Genomic DNA, 17,148 nt, shown 5'->3' with positions numbered 1-17,148 from the left:
GCCATGGTGGTTGTTTTGTTGTTTGTTCTAAAGTTGGTCTTGAGGAGCCGCCGTCCTGGCTGAGGACAGCAGCAGAACTGACCCCTGTGGCTCCTTTTTGCAGAAGTAAAACTTGTCCCACACAGGTATGGAGGCAGTTGTAACTCTGTCCAGCTGCCCACCCTTCTCTGAAGGCTTCCCTGTGTCGCTGTTCTGAAGCATGGGGTGAGAGTGGTTCTGTAACAAAGTTCCAGGCACCCTGCTCTTAACTGGTAGTGGAAAAACCACCTTGTAAAGCCTTCAGGCAGCACAAGGCACCACAGAATACAGGACATACTCCCACACAGACCACCGCCTCCTAAAGAACACCTCTTCACCCCCCAGCAGGAACATTGCAGAGTGAATCAGTCTCAATCTTGTCCCTTCTCATCCACATTATCAACAGAAACCTTCTCTATGCAGCATCCTCCAGCAATGCTGCCCCTCTTACTGGGGTTAAACACCACTACCCCACTCTGGCCCTTCGTTCTGGGCTCAGCACTGGCCTGTTACATCTTAAGGAGCAGTTTTGGGCCCTAGCAGCAACTGTCTGGCTCCTCTCGTGAAAAGCCACTGAAGTTTTTACCACTTAAGGTCCATTGTAAGGGTTAATAAAGGTTAAACACCACCAGTTAAAGCACAGATACCATCACTACCAGGAATTCTTGTGTAACCTGGGCTAGTGCTGCATTCCTCTCCCACCAGTGGGCTGAGATGCTTTTCCCAAGACGCACAGCCCTGACTGCAGACAAGCAGAAGCACCTGCTGGGCAGCTTTGCAAGGCAGCTGCTGTGGTGGAGGGAAAACAGCCTCAGAGCTGAGGTGGGGAAATGGCAGCAGCCCCTGTGCCACAGCTCCACCAGAGCAAATAACACAAGGCACTGCAGTTTATCTAGATACAGGTACTTTATTTACAAATATTTAGATTAATAGCATCGTTACATCAAATGAGGAGTACAGCAGTCCAAACAGATCCTTTCTGTGACAGAAACAATAAGACCTACTGTAACTTACTCCGGGAGTACAGGTATTGCACCTCAACAAGCTGTAGTCATTAGAACATCTACTTCACATCAGCAGCAGGTCATGGTCCCTGGGCAAACCCTTTGTGGTGCAACCTCAGTTTAAGCAGGATGCATGAGCTGTAGATCTTGAACATACCCATCTATTTAAGAATATTAGTTAAAAAAAGGACTAACCAGACAAAACAAAGGGACAGTGCACAAGTTACCCAAATCCTATTGTCTGCACATTCCAGTTTTGGCTTTTATGTAACATTGACTGTACAATACTCTGGTACCACTGTTTACTTACAAGTCTGAACATTGGATAGTTTTAGTGTCTAGAGAGGGATTTTAAGACTACTTTGTATTTTAAATGCCACAGTAAGACTAAAGTTGGACATTTGATCACGGTTAAGCCCTTACCCCCTTCCATTGTTAAGCCCTATGTGATGCTTCCCAAGTGAAGCACAGTACTACTGCACGTAGAGACACACTCCAGCCTGACACCGCAGCAAACCCCCCTGGAGCTCAGTAACAGCCACCTCTGCACGGTCACCACTGGCAATCTCCCCTTTATACAAGCACTACAGGTTGTGTCAGCCCATGAAGGATGTACTCAAAGTCTCAACAAAAAAAAAGGCCAAGTCTTAAAAGAAACCCTCACACGGGACTGTTAAAAAATACAACAGTAGTTAAAAATCCCTAGAGAGCACACGCCTCGTTCCGAACACCCAGTTCAGCCTCTGCCCACTCCAAAAGTTAAAGTATAAAAGCGCAAGATGTGCACGAGACCCAGCGCCCGAGGCAGGTGATGAGCCCAAGAATGCAGAACGCTTACAGAAGAGAGAAGCAGGTTAGCGCAGCGCCAACGGCACAGAACAGGGTTAATACAACGGCGCAGGAACACCACAGTGCAAAGATGAGCGACAGATTCCACTAGTGTTAATTTCTGCACGGGGGTTAGAGCTCCCCCAGCACAACGTCTGCTGGCCACCCCGAGGAGTCGGTGACCTGCAGGCACAGCCGGTGCTGTGCTGAGGGGTGATGTGGGCACACAGAGGTCAGACTGTACAAACTGGTATTTTCTTACATACTGTGCTAATGCCAGTAATCATTTTCTTCATTAAAATCATATACACAGGATGTATTTAACCGTTAGCTCAGTTCCTTCAAATTTTATACATATTTACGTTCGGTTAAAGGATAAAAGTGGCAAAAAAAATGACGTAAAGCTACGAGCACATGAATGGATTGTTTCCCTGCGCCAGCCCGCCCCGAGCCCACCACACCCCGCAGGGAAATCTTTCAACAAAAGCACATGGTTACGGAGCCCCTCGCTACCCTCAGCGGTCATTTCACAGCAAAAACTTACCCTTTACTACGGACAGCTCTAAACAGAGGTGGGAAGAAAGGCCAAAGAACCATAAAATGAAACCGTACAAGACAAAAGCCCTGCGAAAGTGTAAAATCATGAGTCCAGCATCGGTGCTCAGTTTAAATTAGGTATCGGTGACACTATCACAAGGACAATCAAGGAAAAAAAAAACTTCTAGATTTACCATGCAGGAGAGGTTTTATTACTCTACTTGCCTTTGATAACCTGATTACATCTAAAGTTGTTTAGCAGTTTAGTACTGTGTTAAACTTGTCTCAGAGTTTAATTAAACCCAGTAAGATGTACAGAAGAAGACAGGGAAGCAGTCAAAAGCACCGCTTCCAGCAGACAGAGGTGAAGGGTCAGAAATGGAGCCGTGGAACAGAGGTCACTAGCAGCCACAGCCTTCTCTCTGGGGCTGGGGTTCACTGGTTAGCCGCCCGCCCTGCGGTGCTGACGGTTTGTGCTGTACGCCTGACTCTGCAGCGTTCAGATCCAGGCTTCCGTCTTGGATATTCTGGTAGATTTTCTTGGCAGCCTCCAGGAACGCATCCTCAACGTTCTCCCCGCTAGGAAGAGAGCAGCAGGAGTTACTTGGGCTACACCTCAGCAGAGCCGTGCCGGTTACGGAGGCAGCTGGCAGACACCCTCGTGGGATTTGAGGGGGCACCAAGTGGAAGCAGTTGCTACCCTGCCCTCGTACATGCAAGAGGAGCTGACAGCACTTAAAGCAGACGTATCACCAGGTTTGATACCCTCTCCTCAGCACAGCCTCTGGCAGGACAATCCGCTCCCTAGCCATTAAACCCATTAGCACTAGCCAGAATAAAAACATGCCAAAACACCAAGCAGCAAAAATGAGCTGAGGCGTTGAGCCACATGCACAGAGCGGTTCTGACAGAGGCCAGAAGACAGGGGAGCTACTGGTAATCATAACATTTTTGTTAAAAAGCTCTGTTAGGACAGGTGCCATTGGACCCACGTTCACCAGCACCGCTGGAGATCTGATCCCTTGCCTTTGAGCAGCTCCCCAGCCAACACAGCCTACCACAGCGACTGGAGGGACTGGCTGTTCACTACAGCACTCGCTTACACCTCAGAACACCCGAGGGAAGGAACGTCCGACTGTGAACCACTCTGCCCCACACGTACACATCCTACACTCTAATAAAGATCTTAAAACCAAATCAGTTCATTTGAATTCAACAAGCCTTTGCCTGAAATGTAGCAAGAGGTCTAATTTCCAAGTCACCTTCAAGTCAAAGCTGACATGATTAAAACTGCTCTACAGGCCTTACCCTCCACGAGGACTCAAAAATATTCTGTGGAGTTTTTTTGCACTTGTAAAACCCTCCTGTACCTGAACCCTATGGCTGTACTTAGTCATAACCAATATATTCCTCTTTAACAGGTCACATCTGAATCATTACTCCAGAGAAAAGTAACTTACGTTTTTGCACTTGCTTCAAGGAACAATAAACCTGTTCAGAAACAGAGGTTTAACAGTCAATGCACAATATACTTCAAACAGCCCCAAGTCAGTCACATTATGCCCTTCAGATTACATGCAAGACACTATTTTAGTACAAACAGTATTTTATGACTAAGTTAAGGCATCAACACACAAGCTGATTTCCAGAACTACGCACAGTTAACAGTTAAACCAGACTGAGTTACAGTAGAAGCTTGTACATATAATTACGTTAATTTGGAAGTGCAAGCTTGCAGCTATCAATGCTGAGGATTCACTTTAACATCGCTATCTTGTAGGAAATACAACAGCTCAAGAGAAAAAACACACCATTTTCTTCAGCAAATTGTTTGGCTTCTTCATATGTAACATCCCTCTGTGCTTCCAGATCTGCTTTATTTCCTATAAGGATTATCACCTAGTTCAGAAGAGAGAAAATTAGTCTGGGAAAAATCTTATTAGCTTTTTCACTACCACCCTCATTATTAGTAAGCCAAAAAACCCAAAAGGAAATATGCAGAGAAGTTCAACTGCAAAAGCCACACATCTTGAGGAGAACACTGCTGTAAAGTCAGGAACAGCGTCTCCAGCCCTCCCTTTCCAATGCTTCAGGCTGTTCTCATGAGGTGAGGTCCTAAAAAGCAGTAGGCCTACTCTTTATTCATGAGTTGTACTCTGAACCACTTCTTGTATTTGTTTAATCCTCTGCTAATCCAGCCAGAATCTTTAGAAGTTTTCTTTCATCACAGCAGAGTCTTCCCGTGAGCTTGGTGCTGAAGTATTTTAGGGGCATTCAGAAAAAGACTGAAGGACAGCAGTTTTGTGGTGTGGTCAAAGAGACACAGAAGAACCTGCTTCCCCCATCCCTCTAGAAGATGTGGGCAGCTTTTGCTGAAGATCCAATTTATATTCAGTCAAAGATGAGTTAACATTCACCTCATTACTACCACAAAACAAGAAGTAGTAACAAAAGTTAAGGCTTGTCCAGAGTTAATCACAATTTTGTCTCCAACTGCTGAAAACAGGCCCCTGAAAAGCGAGTAGCACAACAAGACTTTTAGAACCCACTGCCTTCCTGCACAGGAGCCTACGGTTCTCCTCCAGCTGCAGTAAGGGAAGAGTCACTGGTACACTGCAAAATGGGGACATAAGGGTAACTTGGAGCCAAGCAGGTGAGAAAACACAGGCAGCTTATTTAAGAGAACTCTACCACTGCAGATGCTTTGGCCTAAGCCTTCCACCTCTTGCTTACAGATAAGCAATCTTGCTTTCAAGCTAAATAAAGTCCAACTTACAGTATTTGGATTGGTGAGGTTCCTTGCATCTGTCAGCCAGCTGCTTAAGTGATTATACGTACTTCTTCTGCAAAGAATCAAGCGAGTACAGTTTTAGCTACAGTATTTTTTACAATACCAAAGTGCCAACAGCACAGTCAGCATCCACTAAACACGCCGAGATCCGTCATCCCTGTTCTTCTCCCCAGCCTCAAGAAAGAAAAAGCAGCAGCATCTTGTTTGGACTCGGACCAAGATTTCAACAGTCAACTTTAAACCCACAGAGCAACTCTTACAACAGAGGTGGAGATACAGACCAGTTCACACTTCCAGGGTATGGCAGTTTTACTGCCTTCACAAGGACAACGTTTATATTGTGTTGTCTAGAACACGTTAAAGGACTTCCTGCCAAATACTCTTACTACTCTTACAGTAGAGCAGCACCTCGGCAGCAAACAGTGCATGAGATTATTTATGTTCTACTCAAGATTTAAGCAAACAGGAGATATATATGCAGACAAAAAGAGGTGCGTAAAGAGTATCAAGAACAGCCCCACAGGAAGATGGGAAACGTGTCAAAGCAAAAGTATTTCATGTTGCACATCTGATTAATTATTCTTTTAGCAGCATCTTTAGTTTTCACCTATAAAAGGAAGACAGGAGAGCTTCTATGCAGTCTTGTTTTGTTGGAGGACGAGCCCATGAAGAGGCCCAGAAGTCAGACTTCAACGCTGTCATCTATCCAGAGTCTGTTAAGCACGTTTACACAGCCCACTGCAACAGAGGTAATATTCTGTCCTGTGCCTACTCTAAGAGTATTCCTGCCAGGTAAGCAGCAGTATCCATTGCCTCTCAGGGAGAGAAAAATCCATGTACTGAAGAGCAGATTTTAAGGACAAAGCCAACTCCTTAAACAATTCCCAACACAGGCAGTCAAGGCCTGAAATGGTAAGATCCTCAGGTCTGTTGGCTGGGAAGTTTTCCAAAAAGCAGCTCACATAATTTCCTATCTTTCATTTTCAGCTCTTTAAATACTTAAAGTATTTCAATAAAGAAGTGTGGTAAGCTTCACACACCAGGATACAAACCCATCCATCCAGAGACAGAGTCCTTTAAAAGTAAGTCAAGGGGACAGACAAGACAGTACATGTAAGGCTGTGGGACCCAAACAGCTTGTCAAGCACACACAGAGCTACCACACAAGATGCACCAGTCAGCAGCACCTTACCTGGTGATGTCGTAGACCATAAGAGCTCCTGCTGCTCCTCTGTAGTAGCTTCGTGTGACAGCCCTGAATCTCTCTTGTCCTGCCGTATCCCAAATCTGTAGTTTAATTTTTTGGCCACTAACTTCAATTATTCTTGTGCCAAATTCAACACCAATTGTGTGGGGACAGTCCGCCATAACTGTCACGAAAAACAAGAGCAAAGATCAGATCTTTCTAGTACAAGGTCTCCTCGCTACAAAGACATTACTATCACCAGTTTGCAGTTATCTTTACTAGATTTTCAGTCTCTAAGAAAGCATTCTTACAGCTACAGTACCCAGGCTGTATCACTTAACCAGAAATGAAATGAAGTATTTCCTAAACTGCTGTTAGTTTTAAAAACAGTTATAAAATTCCTTGCCTTCTCTGATGCATGTACACTGATGCTGCTTGGCCATATATATCAGAAGGTATCAAGTCAGTTGATTCTCAGTCTATCCTTGCAGAAACGGTTAACTATTTTAATGCAGCAGGAAAAGATAACTTTTAGGGAATTACCAAGATACAGTTAAAATCTGTAGCATTTAAACAATTGGCTGATACGGGATTTTAATTAAAAGCAACACTTAAAAAAAATCCTATTTCTACCAGAAAACAAATGTTTTAAACTGTAGCTCCTACCCACTTATCGCCACATCTCAAGTAGCGCACAGTAAAGACTAACTCTGTACTAATAAATACCGGACTTATCTACTGAGTGTGAGCTTCATGGAAAGTCCTAAGAGATGATAGCTGCTGCAAACTCCAATGCAACACACATTATTAAGAAGAATTGAAGCTAATTCTTAATTAGTCACGATAGCATACATGAGAAAACATTACAGTTCAGAGAGATTGCAGTAAGCCTTAAACACCATCACACAGGGTGGTCCAAGTGTCATGAGTCACAGCAGCTACAGAGAATGACAGTGCTACTTATGTCTGCAAACAAAGAGTCAAAGAAAAATGAATCCTTTTTTTCTTTTTGAGGTCCTGAAAAGCACTAAAATACTCCAACTGCTTGTGTTCAAGCTGCACCAATATTGAAATCATGCAAATTTCAGACGAGAAATTTCACTTTGTTCCATATCAAAATTCCCTGGGAATTTGCCATTACTACACCAACATTTTATTTCTACATCTGCAGGAGGCAAAACAAAAACCTGCCTAAGTACAATACAAACCCATACAGGTTAAGACAGACACCACACCAAGCTCATGCATGATGGAAGTAAAAAGGCAGGAAAGAGAGATGAAGCAAACCAGTTAGAATAAATATTGTGAACTGAAATACTCACACTTCTTTTCTGTAAATTGATGAAGCAAACAGGACTTCCCTACACCCATGTCCCCTGTTACAGAAAGAATAGTTAAGGCTGACACCACATCATTGTTGCAACAAGCACATTTTTTCATCCCACAAACAAACTGTACAGAGAGAGGCAATGGTCTAGACCTGGCTACAGTCTTCAAATGTATCAACTTTGGCACTATAGCTTTGGTCACAGCTACAGGGTTGCAAGCAAGGGCAGAGCAGAAAACTTGAAAGAGAAGTTGATCTGTATTACTGATTTTACAGCTGTCTTTTGGAAGGTTATGAGAAGCAGACCTTTAAGAAACTGAAATGTAAAAATACACCTTTAGAGTGTTTGTCCTGCTCCTGTCTTACTTGCAATTGCTGGTAAGGACATCAAAAATACTGACAACCAACCACAACACACCAAGAAATTGCTTCATTTCCACCAATCCACTTACACAATGCTAATAGTGCGAAATAGCAAGATCTTTTAAGAACCACCTTTGCCACAGGCTGAGGCTGTCACAGCAGCCTGACTTACAAACCATTACAATAAGACTGCGTATCACTTACACCTACACAAGATCATTAAGAATTAAACAATTAACAGCAAGACTAGTTCTTCCAGGATAGTAATAAATGCAATCAAGTCCCTGACTCTAAACAGGCAAGGAAGCTGCAGCTAAAAAGCAGCATTTAAACACAAAAATACAGCCTGACAGAAGTTTGTAAGCCTGTCTAAAGCAATGGATTCCCATTAGTACTTGTGGCTTCAACACAGATTCTAAAACCTTTGCCACTAACAATGCAGAGGCAAAGTGCCACAGCAAACCTGAATCAGCACAGCACCCCATTTGTGTTGATTCCCATCACAGTATTTCCCCATTTCCAATGGATTCAGCAATTTTCTAAATATAAAACTGATTCAGGGAGAAAAGGGCCACATGCACACATATTCAGAATGCCTTTTTTTTCTAGCGCTGTGCAGAGGGCTAAGCATTATGGCCCTAACAGTGAAGATACTCAAGAATACTGAAGTATGTATGTCAAGAAGAACAGTTATTTTTAACAGTAACTCAGCAATAAAGTGAACTCAATCCAGGCACTAGTACTTGCCCCCACTCCGAGTTCACCTGCCACCAATCACACAGCTCTAATTCTGTGGCACACAAAGGCATTTGCCTTTGTATTGGCAGCTGCTAAAGCTTTAGACCACGTGTGGTGATCTGTGAGGGACTGAGGCTGGACAAGAATCACTCCTATATAGCAAGTAGCACACAACAGAAGTCAATACTACTACAGCCACGGGGTTGTAGGCAGGCTGTCATGCATGTACACACTGACATAAACAGGTATGTGCCCAGTGGTACTTACCAATAATGATGTACTTAAAGATGTAGGAATAGTTGTAAGGTGCAGTTGCCATTGTGGCACTAAAACAAAAAATAGAACACATCAGAACTGCTACTTGTTCACCGAATTCAATCCAATTCATCCATTTTACTTCATATAAGCAAATAAAAACCCCTTCCCCTTCCTCTCCCCCCCACCTACCCTTTCATTCACAGTTCAAGTTGGTGTACTTCCCCACAGCCACTGAATCAGTGCCAGAGACATTCAGCAAAACTCCCATATCATTTGCTCTGAACCTCTGTCAGTAAGGCCTCTAAGCAGAAACATGCTCTGCATAGTATTGATACTCATCCATTTTATCCAGAAAGACTTAAAGCTGTTGAAAAGCTCCAGTAGCTTCTTGCTTTGTACAGAGTCACTGAGTGGACCAGCACTCGCTATCCTAATACCCGATATACAAACTGAAAAAATCTGACTCCAAAAGAAAAAATGTGAAGAGGTTTAACAAAACCAGCAATTCAGAACTATTACCTCACACTTTTGAGACTTGCAACAGGAACAAAGGAAGCAGTGCAGCTTGCATCAAACTGCTACGAATTACTTAAAAAGACAGCACAAGAATGCTGTAGTAGCCATAACTGGGGTCTGGACTGCTCCATGCCCATGTTAGAAAAGCGGTACAAGCCACAAATCAGATGTTCAGGAAGTTAGTTAACATCTCTGTGGCTTTGTCAGCACAGTAGCATTGCAGAAAAGTTTATCAGGGTTTGTTTTTTTTTTTCCTTAAACACACCTCACTGATCTGATAAGATTTACTCACTAATCTATGCTCTATAGTGGATTTAGGTGATAGGCAAAATTAGATTGGGGTAAGTACTTGCAATATTCCAGAGTTTTCTTATGCTTTCCTGGCTTCAGCTGTGTAAACCTGCAAGGAGCAATAGCTGACTTACCAACTAATATGTCAGTTAACCAGGACTACAAGTCTATACAGACCAGATACTGCCAGTTAACATAAAGGGTGCAAAATGCCTGCTTTTGTCCCGGGTTTTAAGTTAAACTAGATACAGTGTGATCAGTTAAGCAAGTGGAACATTTCTACTAGGAATTCACCATTTCCTTTCCTGCTTCTGCATGGCAGATGGCCAGGCGTTAGAAAAACATGGTACTTTTTATAAAAAAGAACATTGCTTTAGCCTAGAAAGATTTTCATTCAGTCATGTGTCATCCACATGACAAATGAAACCAGTACTGTAAAGAAATAAAAACACAGCACAGCTTACAAGCCTGTGACTTTTTCAAAAGCAAAGTACTGTTTCCTCAACCACAATTAATCCGTAACAGCGAACTGCAGTCATAAGAAAGGTGACTGACAACAAATCTCATTCACAGCACACAGCCAACAGCCACTGCTTCACACAGCAGAGATTTAAAGCAAACACTCTTATCTAGACCTTGGAGGGGGAACAACTCCACCAGGCAGTTCAGAAGGGTTTACTGTGTGCCAGTCGCTGATCTGCACCTTGCCTTTCCTTCACGCTTGGCTCACGATATGGAAACTCTCCAGTCCTATCCCAGGCAGTATGCAAAGCATCTACGCTAAGTCCTATATATACACACACACACTGTTCTACTGAACCAAGTTTAATCCAAGATAGTAAACAAAAGACAATTTTGGACAGTAATTCTTGTGTGTGTTGGCAAGACAGAGTTCCACACCACGTGCTGCACAGATTCCAAGAACAGTCATTTCAATCAAGTACTTCAGGAAGACAGCATGATCTGTACTACTTTCCACAGCAAACAGGTGGGTGCTACAGCCACAACAGAGAAAGAAAGGTAAAGACACTGAGAGCACTAATACACATCTAGTTTGAAAGATCTGTGGTGTGTTCTGAGGATGGCAGCACCTAGTAACTTACACTTCTTTTAAAAAAATTCAGCATCGTAAACTCCAAGACAGGGAACCACGTGTGTGGCTATGAAATCTGCCCCGCAGAAACCCAGGTGACCCTCTCTTCCTTCACAATACCACTTGGCTAAAGAATGCCAAGTACTCAGAAATGCTCAAGGAAGTTTCATGTGTCTGAGCACCTGACTTTACAGTATTGCTGTACACAACAAGTGAGGGGAACACGTCTCACTGTCCAAGCTTGTAAGCAGCATCACTGGAAGGGGAGGAAAACTTTTTTTTTTAAAAAAACAATGGACAAACTGGGAACTCTGTGCAGGCTGTATCACAAACTGAATTTGAAGTGAGCCTCTTAACTAGAATCTTTACTGCTAAATATACATCTCCGTTTATTTGATAGAGACATGCTTGCTAAGATACGTCAATTTTCATTATACTCTTTAATTAAAGAAGTCTATGCTATTTCAATATAAAAAGAAACCATCACTGCTTTGCAACATATGCATCAAAATCAGTTCCCACTTCAAAGTGAGTTAGAAAACCAAATTCTGTGCTTGGCAACAGTCCGCTAAGAAATGGGTGGGAAGGGAGGACTAACTTCAAGCCATGTCTCATTGCTAAAACTTCACCCTAATTCCTACTGTGACATTAGGCCCCTAAAGGAGGTGAGAGATACCACACACCCCACCGTGTACAGCCAGACCTAGTGCGTGCTCTCCACATCTTAAAGAAACAGATTATTAACAGCAATACCGGTAGAGAAATTCACTCATATGATGAGTCTAGACCTCCTCTCAACTCCCGGAGAGTTGCTGGAGAAGTTATTGTGGCTGACAGACGTATGTACTGAAACAGATATTAAGTTTAAACACAATTTCTGGAGTTAAAAATAAAGCAACACTTTGGTATTACATTTATTCCAAGGGTCATGTTACAGAAAAGATTCTGAAATACTCCAAATTATTAGTAAAGGTCAGGAATCTCTTCTGGAGAACAGATTACTTCTTAAAAGGAAACCAAACAACCAACCAAATAGCAAACTTTTAAACATTCAAATTCCCATAAGGATAAGCAGGAATCCAAACTGTACCCAGATCTTGAAATAAAACTGATATTCCAGAAGAACCCTGTGCTGAAGGGGAAAAATAAATGCAACAAACTAAACACAGAAGCCATGGTGAGAATTCAGCCTTAGAAAACTTACAATCTCAGCATTTACTACAATGAAAAAAGGAAGTCTAGACAAGAATAGTGCACAACAGGATTCAGTAAACACAAAAATATTAGTTACATGTTAATGCAAGAGGTTAATATATGTTGACAGCATCAGCCATCTGTAGAAACTGGAGTTCTACCTCCACTTCACAGCCCCCTCTTCCAGACACGTGAATCTTAATAATCCCAGTATGGGGGTCTGGGGTTTTCCTCTTGGGAGAGCAGGGAGGCAAGAACTGCAGGACTGAGAAAGTTGCACATAAGTATAAGCAACTTACCTTTAGCCACTGCTGACATTATACAGTATGACATCAAAGTTAACCAACTGTGAATTTACTGTTAACAAAACGTAAAAGAAGTTTAGTCTGGAAGCTTGGTCTATCTGCCATCTTTCTTCCAGGAAAGTCTGCCAACTTAGAACAAATTTTGGCTTCCCTTTCAGAGGTAACACTTCCCCAGACTTCAGAGCATTATTTCAGGATGGCAACTAGCCAGAGGATACATACACAGGTATGCATCCTAGCTTCACTATACACAGGTTTCTACTAGTTTCAAAGCCTGTACAATCAATTTCTGTATTATAATTAGGACTAGAAATTTTTACAGTGAAGAGTGTCACCATAATCCATTTTCCATGTATCAACTTCTCCCTTAGAGGTGTTTTTATTATTTATAAAAACTTAAAGATGACCTTAATGAGATACTAGTGACACCTACATTTGCTCCCCTAATCAACAAGCACTACACAAGTATTTTTGACATCTCACTGAAGCCTTATTTCCAGTATCAGCACACATCTATGCACACTGAGATAAGGTTGTTCCAGGTGCACTGCCGTAACATTCTTTATCAGAATAACATAACTGTAAATATCATATCCATACCAGCTTTCGTGAGACCCATGCAGTCCCTTGTAGCTCAACTCAAGGACAAAGTCAATTTTAACTCTTCACTGGATATCATTTGCATAGAGGAATTGCATAGCTTTATGCTTAGCAAGAAGCAGGTATGTTATGAGAAGAGACTAGAACCTGTATGCACAGGTTTTATCAGACACTGCATGTGGTTAATACCATCAGCTGGTCAATCCACACAGAGATGATGCCTCTGGAAAGAGCTATCAGCTTCAAACTCAGGACTATCTGATTATTACAAGTTCCCCTTAAAAACATACCACTCTGTAGCCAGAGGACCGCTGTTTAGTTAGCGTGAAGCAAGAGGCATTTTGTATTTCATCTGGTCATCCAGGTGTTCTTTCGGTCATTCCCTAAGAATATGCAACAGGAAAGGATCTCACAGTTGAAATCCAGTTCCCTCCTATAAAAGGTAATGCCATCATACCATTCCTTTCATAAATTGAAATAACTTTTGAAGAGCTGTTAGTTTTTTCACTTGGAAGAAAATATTAGTTGCATACAATGGGAACTGTATGCAACCAATAATTATTATTGAGAAGAGCTTCTAAATCTCTACACAGAACGAATAGGTTCACAGAACCTCTTTCCCAGCACATAATCTTCCTTCTCTTCCCTGTATATTTACTTAGATGTTAATTAACAGTGAACACTGAGAAGAGATCAATAAGGAGGGAAGAACTGGGAGAGGTAGAATTGTTTCAATTCATAATTGCACTATTCCCCTGATGAAGACTTTTGTCAAGCACACAAAACAACACAGTCTAACTGGTACCTTACTTTTGAAGGCTGCTAGAAATACAGTCTGTAATTGCTTTAATTGTGGTCTTCTGTAAAAATCACACCATGCTGCAAGGTAATAACAGTTGTGTTATCAGTTAATACACCCAGGCGGTGAATCCCCATTAGTCTGTTGTCCATAGCAAGCTATGAGGTGTATGACAAATTTCATTGTGGTTCTATGACTTCCACACTCCAAGCATATTCAGGTCTTCCTAAACTTGTAAACATCTCGGCCCCCTTTAATATGATGGCCCCACAGCCTCCCTGGTCTGTTTGTTTATTTTTGCAGGCTTGTCTTTAAGAAGCCCTCTTCTGAGACTGATCCCTGAGGAGTCTCATTAGCAGCCTGCTAGCAGCCCAGTACCTTCTCTTTCACATTTTTCTGGCATCATTACTTGTTGCTGGCCAGTTCCTCACTCATTCTTCAGCTCTTCCAGAGTCGCCCTCTCCAGCTTTCCCCATCTGGATTTCATCAAAGCATCTGATTAGCACAAGACAGTAAATCTGGCTGAACTGATCTTTGATCAGACAGCAACCCAGCAAGCTTCTTATGATCTGCTGCTGAAGATCACTTTGCATTTCCTTATTATTTCCATGTCCAGTTATTCTTTCTCTGAAAGCAAATGAGGCATGCACACTACTGGGCTCAGACTAACAAGCCTCAGCTATGCAGTTTCAAGCTGTTCTTGAAGAAATGCATTTGCTATATTCTTTAATCACGTAAAACATCTTAACTCAGCCTGAGGCCTAGTAAATATTTCTAAAGACTTCACAGGCCTTCGCTTCTCTTCCATGAGAGCTCTGACTTTATTTTTAAATCAAGACTATGTATCATACTATCTTCACTTTTTTATTTTCCTCAACAGCTATCCAGTCATGCACACGTTGGGTTGGTTATCCTTTTACTGGTTTCACATCCTGCTCCATTAAGTTCCTCCATTTTGTCTCCTGAACTTCCTGCATTTACATGCACACTCCTCATTTCTTACTGACCACACCCTAGCACCACAGCTAAATTAACATTGCATACCTGTCCTCATCAGTAAGAGCACTTTCTCTGATGTCCATTCTCTCAGCCATAGTTCTTTATCTGTTTGCACATCCTCACTTATCCTATTTTCCTTTTCCTATAAAAGAGTCTAACCTGTAGCACATGTCTGCGTTCGTAGCAGGAGAACCCAGTTCCAGAGATATCAGATAAGTTTAGGGACACTATATACAGAAACCAGAAGAGTTTTACTGTTGGTCTAACAAATCAGAACGTGTAACTGTCTGGAGTAATCGCCCTGGAAAACACAAGTAGTCACAAACGTATTTTAAAACAAAATTAAGTAAGGTCTATCTACCTCCCTTGTTTCAGAAAGATACAGCAAAACAAGAACCAATCATAAGCTGGTTCAATTAGATGCACAGGAGTAAGCAAGTAATTTTAAAAGACCTATTTACATTTTAAATCCTAGTACCTCCAGTATAACAGGTTTGTTTTCAAACTGCTGTCCTCCACAATGACTTTTTTTTTTGTTATTCTCCTTTTCCATTTATGAATAGGAGCTTCTTCCTTCCAGTCAGATCTACAACATTTTCAAATCCCTACGGGAAGCTAGCAAATTCCTTTTTAATCCATATTAAACTATGTGATATATAGCTATTAAGTCCCCCAGTGTTGGGATTTTCTTCCCACCCCTGAGTACTGCCCAAGCACAACAGGCCCTCAATCCAAACCATGATAGAAATCAATCCCCAAACCAATGCATTCCATCTAATAACATCTGGCTACTGGAAAGTTAAGACTTCTGACTTGGGGTTTGAAATGATTTAGGATATAGCCAACCTGAGTAAATCTTGTTCACAAAGGGGTACTTCTACCTCTGTGAAAAAGGGTCACACAGTAACATAGATCCACTCTCTTTCAGAGGTGTGAAAAGCAAAGTCCACATCAAGTAACCTTCAGAGCAGTAAGGCTGCTGCTAGAGAGACCCCAATGCAGACAGACACATTTTCCTGGCTTCGCTCCAAAGATAATTGGGTGCAATTTTAATTCAAGACAAAGCTATCCACAGATATCATAGAAACCTTAAGAGTGCACTGCAAACAGGCAATAACTAGGTGAAAGAACAGATCTTCATTCTTCTGTTTAGCCTGAATAACCGTTGACAAAAGAAAACATGTCTAGAATACTTTTATTGCTTTCTCGGATAGGAAGTGGCATTCCCCGCAGCCCTCATGGAAGTTGTTTTTCTCTCGAAGTTCATGACAGCACAGGTCAACGTAAGAATCAAAAGTAGAGGTAACAGTGCACATCAGCCACATACACAGTATAATATATACATCCAGTGATCACCCTATGTGCAACTGCACGACTGGTAAGGGGCACATATATGTGATTATATATATCCCGCATGTGCACGAGTAGTTGATGGTGGCGTGTTACACAGGGGGTGTGCAGCGCAGAGCAGGAACGGGAGGCGGTGGCGACAAACAGCGGCCTAGCTCCTGCCAGCCAGCCTCACCCTCCCCAGCCCCAGACCGACTAGCGGCCCCCTCCCCTTTCTGCCGCCGCCGGGAGCGAGGGCGGCCAGACCCGCCAAGGCCGGGAGCCAGCCCGCACCGCCCTGGGAGGTGGGCAGCGGCACACTGACGGGGAGGGCGGCCCCAACTAGGCCTCGGCGCCGGGCAGCAGCTGTAGGAGGAAGTGTCGCCACCCGGGCTGGGTGGCGGCCAGGAGCCTGCCCCGGCCTGCCGGCGACAGCGCGGCGCGCCCGCCCGAGCGGAGCCCGCGGCAACCGGGCACCGGCGCGGGGCCTACTGCTCTAGGCCCGGCCGGGCGGAGGAGCGCCCCTCCCCGGCTCCCCCGTACCTGGGCTCGGGGAGCGGGTGGCTGTGCAGCGTGGCTCTGTCGGCGGCAGCCCGGTCCCCCCTGCGGGCACTGCAGCGCTCGGCTTCAGGCTGGGCAGCGGCCGGGCCGGGTCTCCGCCTCTCCCGGGGCTCCCTCAGGCGCGGCTCCGCTGGCTCCACTGCGCCCCCATCACCCCCCTTATCCAAGATGGCGGCGCCCCTCGCACGGGGTTTCCCCTCCCACTCTCGACGGGCGCCGGGGCTGCACAAAGGTGGGCGCGAGAGGCCGCGCCGGAACCAATCGCGAAGGCCGCGCGCCGGAGACACCCCGCCTCCCGCCGGCGTGCGGGGCGGGGCCGAGCGGGGCGGGGAAGGGCGCGAGGCGGCCGCGCGACCGCACCGCTCCCCGTGCCCGTGCGCGCGCCGAGGGGCGGGCGGGAAAGCGGCGGGC

At 43.9% G+C, this 17,148-nt stretch overlaps 1 protein-coding gene across 1 annotated transcript; it reads right to left on the bottom strand.

The window, feature by feature from the left end:
- Positions 1–905: 905 nt before the first annotated feature.
- On the bottom strand, positions 906–16,929 carry RAB14 (RAB14, member RAS oncogene family). Its single transcript, XM_068414080.1, has 8 exons — positions 16,720–16,929; positions 9,060–9,118; positions 7,687–7,740; positions 6,371–6,548; positions 5,164–5,230; positions 4,199–4,286; positions 3,848–3,878; positions 906–2,966 (listed from the first exon to the last, which is right to left on the bottom strand). Exons 2-8 carry the CDS (start codon positions 9,109–9,111, stop codon positions 2,789–2,791), a joined length of 648 nt encoding a protein of 215 aa, XP_068270181.1. The 5' UTR covers positions 9,112–9,118; positions 16,720–16,929; the 3' UTR covers positions 906–2,788.
- Positions 16,930–17,148: the final 219 nt, after the last annotated feature.

The sequence above is a fragment of the Nyctibius grandis genome, chromosome 16 (genome assembly GCF_013368605.1).
Source record: "Nyctibius grandis isolate bNycGra1 chromosome 16, bNycGra1.pri, whole genome shotgun sequence".
NCBI classification, from domain to species: Eukaryota; Metazoa; Chordata; class Aves; order Nyctibiiformes; family Nyctibiidae; genus Nyctibius; species Nyctibius grandis.
Note: the sequence above shows the minus strand (reverse complement) of the source record. Positions and strands in the feature narration are given on the sequence as shown.